Source organism: Monodelphis domestica, chromosome 6 (genome assembly GCF_027887165.1).
Source record: "Monodelphis domestica isolate mMonDom1 chromosome 6, mMonDom1.pri, whole genome shotgun sequence".
Taxonomy (NCBI): domain Eukaryota; kingdom Metazoa; phylum Chordata; class Mammalia; order Didelphimorphia; family Didelphidae; genus Monodelphis; species Monodelphis domestica.
This window is the reverse complement of record NC_077232.1, coordinates 253056628-253072855: the sequence shown is the minus strand read 5'-3', so window position 1 is coordinate 253072855 and position 16228 is coordinate 253056628. Positions and strand designations below refer to the sequence as shown.

At 36.1% G+C, this 16228-nt stretch overlaps 1 protein-coding gene across 3 annotated transcripts in view; it reads right to left on the bottom strand.

Annotated features, from left to right (window-relative positions):
• Nucleotides 1-16228, bottom strand: part of PAPSS1 (3'-phosphoadenosine 5'-phosphosulfate synthase 1) — a 281936-nt gene that overhangs the window by 54380 nt on the left and 211328 nt on the right. For all 3 annotated transcript variants that reach the window (XM_056803105.1, XM_007495828.3, XM_001366425.5), the window contains 3 exons: nucleotides 9650-9763; nucleotides 5827-5938; nucleotides 2467-2672 (listed from right to left, as the gene is read on the bottom strand). In XM_056803105.1, the coding sequence (XP_056659083.1) occupies nucleotides 2467-2672; nucleotides 5827-5938; nucleotides 9650-9763 (432 nt within the window). The remainder of the gene's footprint in view (nucleotides 1-2466; nucleotides 2673-5826; nucleotides 5939-9649; nucleotides 9764-16228) is intronic.

Here is a 16228-nt window from a genome sequence, read left to right as displayed (position 1 = left end):
ATGACTATTATTTGATTCCATGACAATCTTCTAATCCAATAGAAAGGTAAGACTTTATGAATTTGGACTCCAAGCAATCTGTAATTCAGACAGTGTTTAAATGAAGTTTATTTGTGAAAAATAATATAAATTAGTAGTACAAACAAATTCATCCAATTAACTGTATAAAAGGTATTTCAAAAATATTAGAATCTTAGGTGCCTGCAGTAAAGATGGAATTTTGTGGACACAAATAAGTCAAATAAGTAGTTTCTAACCCAAATTTCACAACCCCATCCCAAACAAAATTCCATGGTATAGATTATTGCCACTGTGAGACCTAACTCACTATGGTGATTTTCTTAGATGTTCAGGTACCAAAATTTAAAGATATTTCATAGACTGAAGAGACTAGGACCTCCTAGTTCAAATCCCTGATCAATGGCTGAATTCCTTCTAAAGGCTCAGCTCCAAGACTAAGGAGCTCATCATTTCACACAGCAACCCACTTAATTTTCAGATAGATTTAACCATTAGAAAGTTCTTCTTCAAATTAAAGGGAAAAAAATCTTGAAGGATGGGGGCCTAGCAGTACCAGATCTTAAACTGTACTATAAAGCAGAGGTCATCAAAACTGACTAAGAGACAGAAGGTTGGATCAATGGAATAGACTGGGGTAAATGACCTCAGCAAGATAGTGTTCCATAAACCAAAAGATCCCAGCTTTGGGGACAAAACCATAGAAAAATATTCTAAATAAATTTTTAAAAAAGAATACTGGAGGAAAAGAAAAAATAAAAAAATAAAGCTCTTCCTTAGAAGGGAAATCTACTTCCATATATTGCTACCCATTGGTTCTGGGTCTTTCTCCTACAGCCAAACAGACTAAATTCACTTCTTCTTCCACAAGACAGACTGATTTTCAAATATTCTGAATCAGCTATCATGTAGCTCCATTTCCTCAGACTGAAGACCTCTATTTCCTTCAAAAAATCTTCAAATGACATATTTTCAAGCACCTTCCTTCAGATACTCTCTAATTGTTCAATGTCCATCCTCCAGAGCACAATACTCCCAAGGAGGCCTGACCAGCATGGTGCACAGTGTACCATCTTCCCCCTCTTTCTAGATATGATGCTTCTATAAATGTAGCCTATGAGTTAGCTTTTTTGGCAACTAAAATAAACCTGATTTATTTTAAACTTAAAAGCAACTAAAACCATCAGGTCTTTTCCATACAAGTGTTTTCTAGAGATGTCTTATCTAGTTTGTACTGGCCCAGCTGATTTTTTGAACCTATTTAATGTATTACCTACCACTATTAGCTGCATGCCGTGTGCAACTCTGATGAGGGTACACTTCACTCTAGCCTTATCTTTACTGAAAATGTTTGGTCAAAATATGGTTGACCCTGAAGCATCCCCTTTCCTTTTAGTCTTCACAAGGATCCACAAAATCAGGAGTTCTTAAACCTAGAAACCATGGCCTTTTTTTTTTAATATTGTGAGAACTACATTCCAATACAGGGTGTCCCCAAAGTCTTTTGCATTTTAAATTTGCTTACAAATGACACAGTGAGCTCTCTGGCCCTGGAGATGCAGTCAGTGAAGTTGCGGAAGGACTTCCTTTATCAATCAAGGAGTTAGACTCAATGGTCCCAAGGTCTCCATCAAACAAGTCTCTCCAATCTGGGAATATCCTTGAATTTTGGGTTGTAAATGTCTAATTACCATAGGAGTTAATTTCAGTTCTGATTTTTTAAAGTAATTTTAAAATGTGCTGTCTTTGGAGATTGGTTTCCTTTGGAAGCCTATGAACTTTATTTTACACATATACAATCATTTTCCTGAGAGCGGGGATTTAGAGGCTTCAACAGACTAAAAAATGGATCCATGATACACACAAGAAAAGGTTAAGAACTTCTACCCTACATCAATTATATATACCTAACTGTAAGATAAGGATATCACATCTCTCCATTCAATTCTCAATGATGACATGAGAAGAGGAACCTAGATGGCACAATGGACAGTGTTGGGAGTCGGGAGGACCTGGGTTCAAATTCTGGACTCAGACCCTTCCTAGGTGTGTGACCCTGAGCAAATCACTTACCCACATTTGCTTTGTCCATGCCCTTCTATTACTAGGATATTAAAAAAACACACACACACACAATGATGTCTTTGCCAAATTCCTTACTGAAATCTAGATATACTATTTTCATGGCATTCTCCTGGATCTAATTATTCTGATAAGACTTTTTCCTGGTGAACCCACGATGCCTCCTATAATTGCTCATCCATACCTAAAAGACAAGGTCAGGAACCAATGGTTTCAACCTCAACCTAGGCAAGGGTGATCTTGAATCTGCAAAATATTTGCTGTCTCAATCAAGCAACCAACAGGGAGATATGCAATGAGCAGAGTAAAACATAAGCTAAAACATATGACCATATATGCAAACAATGGGGGCATGGCTTATATCACCTTGATGTACGGGTGTTCCTTGCATGTTGTTCCCCACTGTCTGGCACAGCGTTCCTCTTTTCTATGTTCAAAGAACTCTGGATTTCGGAGAATGGCAACTCGACGACCCTCATATACCAGGGCAAATGCTGTACAGCCATCCAGTCTCTCTCTGTCCTCTTGAGTAGCCGAGAGTACTACAGGCACTGACAAGTTAATTACTCCTCCTATAGAACAAGGAAAAAACTCATAAGGCCCAGATGATCACTTGAAAATATAGGGGGTATTCTTAGTGCATTTAGGGATCACTTGAAAATATAGGGGGTATTCTTAGTGCATTTAGGGATCACTTGAAAATATAGGGGGTATTCTTAGTGCATTTAGGGCTCAATCCTGTAACGATGCTCCATTGATAATTGGAAAACAGGGAGAGCATGTCGACAGAGAAGCAGCCCCCTTTTGGGGCAGGCAGACCTACTACCAAGCAGCACCCCTGTTTTAGAAAAATAGTCAACTGAAATGTTGTCAGTGCAAGAGCTCTGCATTAACCCATGAACTACACTGGCTCACACTGTGGACCACAGAGCTATCAGCTATAATCAGTGTAAGAAAATGGGCACAGTATAAAGAGTCTGCTGAGAAGGTAGTGTGTAATGCCTGACTTGCTGTCATCATCTTCATTAGTTGCTGAGCCCTTCCCCTCCCATTAGCCTCTATACCAAAGGCTCTTCACCATTTTTTTTGTATCGTGGCCCCCATTTGGCAATCTAAAGAAGCCTACAGTCCTATTTCTCAATAATTGAAGGAAACAGAATCAAGCTACAGAATTAATGCTCGAAGAATAACTTGTGAATGTCCACCTCCAGGGAAGAACTGATAAATCAGAACACAAAGAACATAGTTTATATGTATGTGTATGTGAGTGTGTGTGTGTGTATCTTTTTTGTCAAGTGATGCTCTCACTAAAGCAAGAAAAGAGACACCTGGGAATTTTAATGCAACAGATTTAAGTTTGAAATTAGCAACAATAAAAATGTAATTTTTTCTCCATCCAAGTTCACAGACCTTTAAAAATCTATCCATAGAGCCCAGATGAAGAACTCTGGCTCTATGCAACCCCTATGCTCTTTATTACTATATTATTATAATTATAAATAATTATATAACTTAAAAATTGCAGGCAATAATATAATTATATATAATAATATAATATTGATTAATTAATTAATAATTGGGTTTTAAATAAAATCCAAAAATACAAAAATCCAATTAATTATTAATTGGATTATAAATCCAATAAATGGATTATTTCTCAGACATTCCTTAGGCCCTTTCCTGATTCTGAACCTAGTTTCTTAACTGGCATGTTTTATATGCTAGGCATTCTATATCCCAAAAGAAGCAGTGCCCACCAACCATGCATAAGGGGAATGAGCTACATATCACCTTTCCAAAGTCACCAGAAACCCTTCTTGCTACATAATGTAGCCAGACCAAAAGTAGGCTCACAATAAGTAGAAGGATGATCACAGTTTGGCTCACTCAATTTGAGGACTCCCCTAACCCCAGCAAAAGAAAACCTCTTCCTTTCTCCCCTTGAACCTGATCAGCTCTGAAACATTTGCCTGTTTATTCTTTGCTCACATGATAAGAAAATAAAAAATCTTCTTGGACATTCACATGTGGATCTGTTTAAGTCACCCAGGTCACCCAGGCTGACAAGACATATACTACCACCTGTTTCAGAAATCAAAGTATCAGCAGAAACCTCTTTGGACAATAGAGGCAAAAACAAAATTAAAAAATGACTGACTGCCTTAAAACTGCTAACATTCCTTTCAGATGAAGCAAAGGATAAAAACAGCCATTTGCATCACATATAGACAGTTGTTCTGATAGAGCAGGGATTCTTAACCTTTTCAGTGTGTTGTGGACCCCCTGTGGCAGCCTGTTGAAATGTGGGGAATCCCCTGAGAATCATTTTTAAAATGCATAAAGTAAAATACAAAGGATTACAAAGGAAACCAAAGCTCAGGAAAATAAAGATGTAAATTTTTTTTTCCCCATTCGAGTTCACAGATGCTCTGAAACCTATGGGGGTCTATGGAGCACAGGTTAAGGCCTCCGCTACAGAGGAAATGACAACTAGTTCTTGCTATTTAGTGCTGAGGGAAAGGACTATAAAGTGATATTTCATCCCTATGTTTGCAATAAGGTCTCCAGGAAAGACAGGCTAACACATCAAGGTCCAAAGGCAGGTCTCAGAAAAACTGCCTTGTAAATCTCTGTTTCACTCCCCAGTGCTCAGCCTGGGATTAGCAGTGGTTAAACAGGCTACCACCACCATAAATAATAGTCTATTTAATGCAGGAAGTTATCTTTTTCAACAAAAATTAGTTTGCAAAGTTAAAGTTTAGTCTAGGTTTTAACTATTATGAATTAAGAATGAGTACCATGATCATGAGTAACTTATGATTTTGCATATTTGTCACTAAATCAAAATTGTGATACCAACAAAAATGGATGTCTTTAAATTCTTCAAAAATTACATTTAGAAAAGATTTAAAATATTTCTGTATATATCAGACAATCCCTTAACATTCAGATTAATACCTCTTGAGAAAAAAATGTTAAACTTTTCTTTACCCATCCTTTGTTGTTTTACTTTGGTGAAATAAGAGATAATTAAAAGAATGATGACAAACTATTTTTCATCACCTTTGAATTGCAGAATAGGGTTATAAGTAACTCTTTAGATCTTGTAAATGATTTTTCTCAAAAAATCAAAAAGCTACAGTTATTTCTAGGAAATAAATACTAATGCAAAATAGAAAATGAACCAACTAGACTAGGGGATCCCAAGCTCAAATCTCAAGTCTGTCAGAAATTGTCATTTAAGACTCCCTAAATTCAATTTACTCATCTGTAAAACAAGGGGATAAGAATACACATGATTTCTAAAGTGTCTTCTGAGTCTAAAGCTTACAAATCTTTCCATAAGTAAACTTTTATAAATGTGTATCTTTCTACGCTGGGTCATTCCATCTGTTAATAGAAAGATAAGACCTTTTGAGTGTTCAGCAATGAACAGGGAGACAAAAAATAAGGAAGCTGTTTTTTCTCTTTCGGCCCATGTTCAAGTACTCCCATTCCATAATTTAATAGTGAATTTTTTAAAAAGCTGGATTAAGAAAAATGAAAAAACAATTAAAAATAAAATTTAATTAAAAATTTTAAAATGGCTTCATGTGAATTTTTAGTATTGAAATGCCTGTTTAATATTAAGAAAAACATGGAGATAGAAAGAATTAAGAAATTAAAATAAACCTACATGGTATAATATATCTTAGCCAATGTAATATTTAATATAAAATGCCTCACCATCCAGCAAGCAATCAAAATGAAGGCACTGCAGGTATTCTCTTTCTCTCATGAAACCATTCAGTGGCGTTGCCCAGCCTTCTGCCAAAACCTGCACCCACTGCATGTCCAACTATGAGATGACAAAGAAAAGCAAAGTCCCACATATCCATTATCTACTGAAAGTAAGCAAACACCATGTTACAAAAAAGTATCATATCCATCCATCAATCCACCAGCATTTATTAAGTACTTTCTATGTGCCAAACATTGTGCTAAGTACAATACTAATTAATTAATCCAATGGGCTTTAAGAACTTTATTTTGAAATAGGTATAGACAAAATTTTCAAAGAAGAGTATAAGTTTTTCCAGAATCTAACAAACAACACCAACACTCAAAGTTACTAAGCTATCTGGTTAGCTAAATTATCCACAGGTCACAGAACAGGTTTCTATAAGTGTGGCATAAGGGCAAGGTAGGAGGCATAATTCAGAGATGAACTTGGGAGTCAGGGAGACCCAAGGTTACATCCAACCTCAGATACTTACTAGCTATGTAACCCTGGGCAGATCATCTATCTGCTTCAATTTCCTCCACTGTAAATGGGGATAATAATAGCATCTATCTCAAAGGATTGTTGAGGAATCAAATGAGAAAAAATCTGTACATTGCAAAAAAAGTTTTGTTTTGTTTTTTTTAAAGAAAGGAAAAGAAAAAGAAAAAAACAAAATATGTTTTTAGCATAAAGAATTCTGGTCTTTGAGACAAAAGAAACCTCCATTCACCTAACAAGTGACCTTGAACAAATTTCTTAATTCCTCTAAGACCTGGTTTTCCAATCTATAAAATAGGGATAATTACACAAAAAAGCAAGACAGTATAGAGCAGTGGAGTCAGATTCAAGAGAAATGAGGGCCACTGAATCATATGTAAGGATCCCCATAAGTCTGAGTTTTAAAATGCAATGTCTGCCTTTTATTGTATTTTTATTTTGTTAAATGTTTTTTAATTACATTTTAATCTGAGGTGGGCCCCACAAAGAGCTTTGTAGGCTTGTTTTTGTTCAGTCATTTTTCAGTCTTGTACAATTGGACCCCATTTCAGGTTTTCTTGACAAAGATCCAGGAGTGGTTTGCCATTTCCTTTTCTAGCTAATTATACAGATAAGGAAACTGGGGCAAGCAGGGATTAAGTGGCTTGCCCAGGATCATACAGCTAGTTAGTGCCTGAGGCCACAACTGAACTCAAAGATGAGTCTTTTTGACTGCAGGCCTGGCACTCTGACTCCTGTGCCACCTAGCTGCCCCCAAGGAACAGATATAGGATTGCTCAATTCTGGGATACATGTCAAGGGATAATTTCTTGGTACAAGATTCCTATGAATGTGCCTGAAATTGTCTTAGGGCAGAGTAAGATTGAATTTCATAGGGCACTATGCCAGTTTGGATATATCCCTTTTCAAGCTAGAATGGCTTGGATAGATTAAACTTTCTAGTGTCTAAAAGGTACAGAATTAGTATTAATACTAATAATACTTATAATCATTATAACTAATAATTTATAATATAAAATAAATAATAGTTATAACTAATAATAATTTTATCTATGCGGATTAAGGTTAGGGTTACAAGAGTTATTTCACGGTAGATCATAGCTTAACAAAAATGACTGGAAAGATGTCACTTGGATATTCTTCACTGACTATTAAAAAAATTGACTTGGCAAAACAAGACACTACTTTAAAAGCTCTCCTCAAACAAGGTTATCTGCCATAAATAAATAAATGAATGAATAGATAGATAGATAGATAGATAGATAGATAGATAGATAGATAGATAAAGATTATGGAAGATTCCTTGAGAGAAGTAATAACACAGATATGTTTGTTCAGTGACCCTTTGACAGTGCTATAGAAAGAGGCTCATAAAACAGGAAGACATATTTGCCAAAAAACATTTGTCATAGTTCCTAGCATAGAGTAGGTGCTTAATAAATGCTTAGCTCACAAAAGGAGTATTTATAGTATTTTAAGTTTGCAATGTTATCTCATTTAATCTCATAACAAAATCATGAGATAAGTGCTATGACTACTCCCATTTTATAGATGAAGAAACCAAGAAATAAGAGGTAAATAACTTGCCCTTGATCTCCCAATAAGCAAGTATCTAAAGCAGGCTTGAAATTCAGGTCTTCCTAACTCCACATCTAGCACCTATTCACTGTTTCTTCCAGCTGCCTGTCATCGGGGACCCCTAGTCTACAAAGAATTAAAAGTGAGTCTCACGAGCCAGGCCTAGAGATGGGAGGTCCTAGGTTCAAATCTGGCCTCAGACACTTCCCATCTGTGTGACCCTGGGCAAGTCACTTGGCCCCATTGCCTAGCCCTTACCACTCTTCTGCCTTGGAGCCAAAACACAGTATTGACTCCAAGATGAAAGGTAAGGGTTTAAAAAAAGAAAAAGTGAGTCTCAAACAGAAAGGGCAATGAAGAGGCAGAGGGTGAAGGTAAACAAGCCCTCACATTATGAATTGGGCACTATGAAGGAGCACCAGAGAAAGAGATGTCACCAAAGAACAACAAGTTCAAAAAAGGAGGATGGACTGGGCATGGGGGAAAAGTGAGAGATGGCTACCAGAGACGCCCCTTGGGCTCCAGGGGTTTCAGAAGGAATGACACTGGGCTCCCAGAAATGTTGGATGCACCTAGTGAAGCAAGTTTATGAGAGGACACAGACAAGAGATGCAAAGCTGGATAGATATTTACAGGTTACAAATCCACATCATGGAAGAAGCATGTGTGTAAGAAAGATCACAGATCCATTTCAGGTAAACTGTCTATGGCAGCGACAGCAAGATGGCCCACGTCTTGGTTTCCAGTCTGGCCTCAGTTGTGTGACTCTCGGCAAGCCATTTATCCCCCAATGACTAGTCCTTACTGCTCTTCTGTCTTAGAATCCGTACTTAGTATCAATTCTAAGACAGAAGGTAAGAGGTTTTTAACTGTCCATGTCAAAACAAGAAATTATAATGCCATCACCAATTTAATTCAAGTTAATTCTATGTATTGGGAAATGTCAGTGAATAACTGTATTCAATGAGAAATGTACCTGTTATTAAGAAACAACAAATTAATGGAAATGCTGAAAAATTTGAAGGGAAAGGGAAGCTAAGGTTGTGGTCATGTTTTGTTTTTGAACCTTACTTTTCAGTATGATTAGGAGAATATAACTGAGAGAGCCCTGGATTTGAGGGTGAGAAATCCTGAGGTTTGAATCCTACCTAAGGATTCAGCTAACCAGGTAAGGTGATCCTGGAGAAATCAACCTCTCAGACCTCAGTTTTCTTGTCTGTAAAAAGGGTTATTATATGGATCAAATGATATAACAAAAAAAGTAAAATGCACTGCAAATCTTAGCATATCAGTGTTATCTATGATTACTATTTTGTTAAATTGCAAATCTTAATACTCTCTATCAGTGGTTCTCAACCTTTCTAATGCCATGACCCCGTAATACAGTTCCTCATGTTGCAGTGACCCCAAACCAAAACATTATTTCGGTGGCTACTTCAAAACTGTAATTTTGCTACAGATATGATTCGGAATGTAAATACCTGATGTGCATGATGTAGTCTCATTGCTACAAATTGAGAGGTTGAGAACCGCTGCTCTATATCAACATCAACTACCGTTTTGTTATTCAATTGAGTATGAGTCTTCATGACCCCAAGGACCACAGCATGCCAGGCCCTTCTTTCCTCCACTATCTCTTCCTATTCAGCTAGGACAACTAGCCATAGATATTTTGTCTGAAAAGCAAATAAATGTCCTCTGTCCCCCTACCTTATTTATTGTCAATGCTGGTAAGGTTTCTGCATCTGTTTTTGCCAGCTGAAGCTTGTTTTCTGGAACATACAATTCCTTTACTTCATAAGAGGCATCGACAGGCACAATATCCTATGTAAAGAGAAAAGAAAAGCAGCATTAAATATTTTTTCAGATGGTTTAGATTTTTTCCAAAAGGCATTTCCTTACTGCTACTAAATAATGTATATATCTCATTTGGATTACATATTCTGGAGTTTGTTATGTATTTACCTCCAAATGGTTGGAGGCTCTTTTTCTTTCTTGGTTAGTTTGATTTTTTTTTTAAGGATGCATGATTCACATAACAGCAAAAGTGACCAATTCCAGAGGAGGTTCTTTCAGCAAAAATTGTTGTTAAACTCTACAGGTGAGCCTCATTTTGCCCCATTCACTCATAAGGTATAATGGATAGCTAAGCTGTACTTTTGTACAAGGGCAAGAATGCAAATTCAAGCTGGAAAATCCTATGTAAGAGACACCCATGGAGAAAGCTTCCTCACAAGCTACCTATTAAGTCTAGAGGGTGAGGCAGCTTCAAAAGACCAAGAAAGAAACCAAAAGGGCTGGAGAAGTCGCACCCTACTTATTCACAAGTTTTGTTACTTCAACAAATGACATGAGAATGACTAATAACAAACCAGGTAATATTTCATTCTTATACTATTCCTTCTCTATCTAAGCCCACTAATGTAGAAGAGGTGCCCATTAGGGAAGATCATTTTCTGTTTGTTGAATGCAATGTTGAAAGATGCCTGGAGAGATTTATATGAACTGATACCAAATATCCCATGATGACATTGAAAAACAAGTTTTGAAAGACTTAAGAACTCCAATTAATTCAAGGACCAATCATTATGCCAAAGGACCAGTAACAAACTCTGAAGACTCTGATGGAGAAGTGATGAACTCCAATGCAGGCCATGACATATATTTTAAACATGGATAATGTGAAAATTTGTTTTGCTTGACTATTACAAAGTCTTTTTCATTTTGGGTTTTGTTCCTTTTTAAAATTTTTCAGCTCAGGGTAGAGGGAGAGGAGAAGAAAAAAATTAACTGGAAAAAATTAAATTTTAATGAATAAATAAAGCTACAATTTCAGAGTGCTGCATATAATGCTCCAATACCTCAGGTTATTATTTTTTAACTCTATTGACTATGGTTTGATATTAATTTTTAGTCTCAAAATATATCTAATTCTATTTGCCTCTGAAAAGGGGGGTCTTTTACAAAAAGAAACTTGAGAGCTAACAACAGTTTCTAAGTATACCAAAGCCAATATTTTCATTTCAAACATGATCTCCTGTAGATAATAAATATATTAACTTATAAGTTTGCAATTTGCTATTCTCCAAGAATATTACTTTGGACCAAGACAAAAAATAATACTTCATGAACATCTCAAACTGCGATGTTCTGTTCTATGGGGAAGCAGCAGGGCACAATAAAAAAAACTCTTGTGTGGAGCTGTATTCAAATCTTGCCTGACACATTACCTATGGGACTTGGACCAATCATTTAAACTTTCTTAGATGTCAGCTTCTTCATTTGTAAAATATGTAAGTTGTACTAGATATCCTCTGAGGTCCCTTCTAGCTTTTAATTAAGAAAACATGTGTAAAAGAAAATCATTCTCCCAGGAATATAAAAGGTAAAAGAAGTTAGGTCAGAGGTAAAAAATGCTTTCTTCTCTTCATCTTTAAGTGTTTCTTAGTGTTTTTTGGTCACATGTATTTTATAAAAAAATTCTTGATTAAAAATACTACAGTGTATGGGGTTTTTTTAAACCTCTATTCAGCCATATTTCCTTTTAATTTATATTTTCATGCTAATTTACAGCCTCAGAATCCATATACCAATTGCTTTTTGTTGCCTCAAATCAAAATTAAGCTAAGAGATCAAAATTGTGGGTTTTTTTTTTCCTTTTTCAAAAACAAAGGCATCTAAATTATACTTCAGGAATTAACACACAAAGATAGGAATAATAATATTCCAAATATAGGAATAATAGGAATAAAGAGGAAAGGGAGGAACCCCCCTCCCCAGATGAACTGCTTTGCTGTCACATCAGAGGCAGAGAGAAGGACACTGGCAATCAATCAAGCAGAAATCTTAAAGAGGGCAAAGGAGGACAAAAAAGTCCAGCTTCAAACCATTTCTAGCACATTCTGGTGACAAATCATGAGTTGTCACAAAACCACTAGACAATCTCTAAGAAGAATAAAACCACCTCAAAGAGAAAATCAAGATATGTGGAACTGAAATGACTTTCCTGACACACACAAGCTGTCCATTTGATTTGGGATTCCTTGGGCTCTCCAGATGCCCAATCTGCTCTTGAAAACTTATGTGCTCTTTGCAACTTACACATAAAATAATTTATTTCAGGCAATTTCCCTGAAAACAAAAATAACAGCTCACAGGCCAACCAAGTAGCAATGAGTTATTGGCCTAAATGCCTCAGCCCTAACCCCAATAGCAGATCAGTGGGTACTCGGTGAGACAGCAACGAGGGCTGCCTCAGATACCCGTCTATAATAATTTATCTGTCAAGAGAGATATTTCGAAAGTTCATTTGGAGACTCAAATGAAGACCAAATCAGTGTGGATTTAGAGGGCTGTTTGGGATCAGACCCATGACTGTACTGGCACAGGTAACTCATTCAGGAAACTCCCTTTACCAAGGCCAATCAATACCTGTTGTGTGGATACAAGGGAACACTGAAAGGTTTAAGTTATTGTTCCAGTCACATAGCCAGTAGGAGTTAGAAGCTGGCCACAAACCCAGGTCTGCCTGGCTCTGAGGTCAGTTCTCTATTATATACTACCCTGAGCTGCCCCCAAATATATTTGAGCCTCCATAACTAAAGCCAAGGTGCTCTTTTTCCATCTATTAGAAATATGTTAAATAAGCACAGTGAGACTTGATTACAGCAGGCATTTAAGAAGCACTTATTATTTAACTGATCAAATTAAGCTCTATGGCTTTATCATACGATGGTCATCGCCAGTGTTTCTCTCGGGAAGATGATCTGCAGGTCATACAGCAGATGCCCACTGGAAATAGTAGCCTTTGTGTTTTCATTTCATTCTCCATAAATGAGCCACTAACACGTTAATGAGCACAATGACCCCACATTTAAGTAGTTTCCCCCTCTGTTTTCTACACTTTTTTCTTTAGCCAAGTACGCCTTTGAACATTAAGACGGTCCTATTTTTAATGTACCTATTAAATTTCTATTATCTGAACGGCACACATCCCAAGCATGCAGACCAACACAGGACATTCTGGCAACACTTGAGAACCAAGCTGAGAAGGCTGGTTTTTATGTGCAGAGTAAAAGACATTTTAGAGCATTAAACCACCATTTTGTAGAAAGACAAACCTTTAAACAATTTATAGCACCAGTAAAATCTAGGCTTAAAAACAGCATTTAAACCATCACTTCAGATTAAAAACAGCAGCAGAAAGTCTTACTTCCTTCAGCCACAAGAAGGTTGGTAAAAAGGCAATGCTAGCAGGCCATCTAGTGACCATTTCAAGGTTAGAAATTCTATCACAAATCCCATACTCATTTATGTATCATGCAATCACACATACACCAATTAAAAGATGCTGCAGAGAATAAGACTGTGAGCAGGTGAGGGATTCATGCCACTGAAAAGCTACCTGTTCATGGTGATATCCTCACACTGGGGTAGATGGCTGTGTGAAGAATACATCCCTGCCTTCCTTAGACAAAACAAACCAACAACCTTCTCTAATGGAAATCTATTTAAAGGTGCAACTCCAAGTAGAAATCCCTCCAAAATTAGTTTCTTCAGACTCTTGTGGCATTCCTACTTCCCTAACTTGCATTTACCTATATTGTATTTATTCTTTTTCTCCTAAGTATATATGTCCCTATTGTGGTCCTCTCTGCCACCCTCCAAATAGGATGTAAATTCCTTAACACAAGGATTCCATCATCCTTTTTATTTGTATCCCCAATGACTAAATATGGCAACTGGCAGAGTAGGTGCTTAAAAATGCTTTCTAAGTAATTATTTCATTCTCTTGAATAATATCTAGGGCATGAAGGACTTTCCCCATATGCTAGTAATCCACAACTTAAAATTTAAAGTCAATCTACCTTTAATTGTTCTAAAAATGTTCTCCAAGTTTTTTTTTTGATTGTACACTCCATCAGTGAAAAGTTTTTTAAGCATAAACTACCACTATATACATATATTTATAAATCATATGCACGTATTGTCATAGTACATGTTATGAAATGCATGGGAAAGTAGAAATTTTAAAGTATACTTTGGTGAGACCAAAAAAATTTTTACATTGTCAATAAATAACAGTTATTTTACAACATTAATTCTCCCATCTCAATAATGCAAAGAATTAATAGCAAGGGGACTGAATATGCTTCACTATTTTGCTTTAACTCTTTTTGCTACAATAACTCACAGGTTATGTCAACATTTTGTTTTAGAACACTGCCATGGGTGAAAAAGCTATCTTACAGAATACTGTAAATCAATATAGAAGAAGGGCAACACTGACTACACAGAACTAAATAAATCGTGACATTCACCTTTTTGGTCCAGCTAGCAATTCTGAAAAGGTTTTTGCTGAAATTCGGTGTATAAATTTCCAGCCTCACAGATGTCAGTCAGTCATCCTTGGCCACTAACTGAACTGTAGTACATTATCCTCTTTTTGACATGTCCGCTCAAAACGGCCTGAAACTCTTCATTTGGAAGATTTTTTCAACTACAGATTAGGACACCATCACCAAGTTTTTAAAATATGCAGAGAAGAGTTTATAGGTAACAACACACTTTGATCATTTGGCAACAAAATCTCAGAAAATGGAAACATTTCAAATTGTTTCTAAGTTTTTCAAATATACAGATAAGAGTTTTTACAGTTAAACATTGTTTGGCAACAAAATTACATAAGGATGGACACATTTCAAATAAGGATCATACAAAGTAATATATAAAGCATTCATCCAACCTTAAGACACTTCTAGAAATGCTCACTATTACTATTTATAGTTTCCAAACAGCTCTTTTTAAAATGCTCTCTCCACAGTACGAATCTTTCAAAAAGCAACTGCTTTCTCAGTCTTTGTTAGAAAGTTACTTTTATAGGGACAAATGAGGTGTTTATTTTTTTCAAAATTATCTACTAGGTCATATACCACTGACAGACCTCATCATCACAAAAACAGTGTTAAGTTTCACTCATCAGTAAGTATAACAATTCATTTAGACAAACTTTGCCCTCAAATATCAAATTTCCTAGTTACTTTCTTATCCTATCTAATTAAACAATTACTGTTTTTAACCTGTTAATGTGAATGAATAAAAATCTAGGCAGCTAACTGGTAGAGTGGAGTTAGGAAGATTCATCTTCAGAGTTCAAATCTAGCCTCAGACATTTACTAGCTGTGTGACCCTGGACAAATCACTTAACTCTGTTTGCCTCAGTTTCTTCATCTGTAAAATGAACTGCAGAAGGAAATGGCAATCTACTCCAGTATCTCTGCCAAGAAAATCCCAAATGGGGGCATGAAGAGTCAGACATGACTGAAAAATGACTGAATATCTGTGATAAAGTTCTTATTCACATTATTAGTTTTATCTTCAATGATCAGTTTCTCAGGCAAGAATCTTTTTAAGCTGCTTGTCAATTTTGTGAGGGAACATTAAAGAAGATAATCTAATCTAAAAACATATCTACATGGGCTCAGATAAATCATAATAGGTCACAATACACACTGACAGGGAAAGGACAAGTAAGGGTACATACTCCTATAACTCTCTTCCCTCGGGACACCTTAAATCCAGGACACATGACCATCTGACATACAAACTAAGAGAGGCTGCCAGTGTACATTCATAAAATAAACATTAGCAAATATGAAGGGTTTTTAAAAAAAAACATTTTAGAAGAGCATAAAAAGGGATAGTGACAAGATCTGGTGTCACTGGCATGAGGAACTACTCATGAAAACACTCTCTCCACCAATGCAGTATTTTCTCTGGAACGTAGTCTTAGAGTTGCCTGGGTAATGAGATGTTAAGTGACTTTCATAGGGTCATAGAGCTAGTACTGAATGTGTAAAAGGCAGGATTTGGATCTTGGTGTTCTTGATCTCAAGACCAATGCTCTATATGTGCATGTGTGTGTGTATGTGTAAAAGAGAGAGATGTATAGAAAAAAAATATTTGGATTGTTAAGAAATAAAGAATTCTAGATGGCTTTTCCATTAATCATTTTAGTTGCAATCATGCCTAGAGAATACCCACAATTAAATTTAGCTGTGAGGGCTGTCATAGGATCTCTCACAAACTTCAAGAGCTTAATTAGTAGAATTGATCTCATGAATTTTAGCAATTACTTTGCCAAAAATATTATATATTCTGTGTGCCAAAGGAAGAAATGTTATTAGATTGTTTATAATGTTTAAAAGTGTGACTTTTTTTTAAAGTATAAATACTCTTAGTCTAAGAAACCAATCCAACAACTGTTTGTTAACTGTCTCCTATACACAG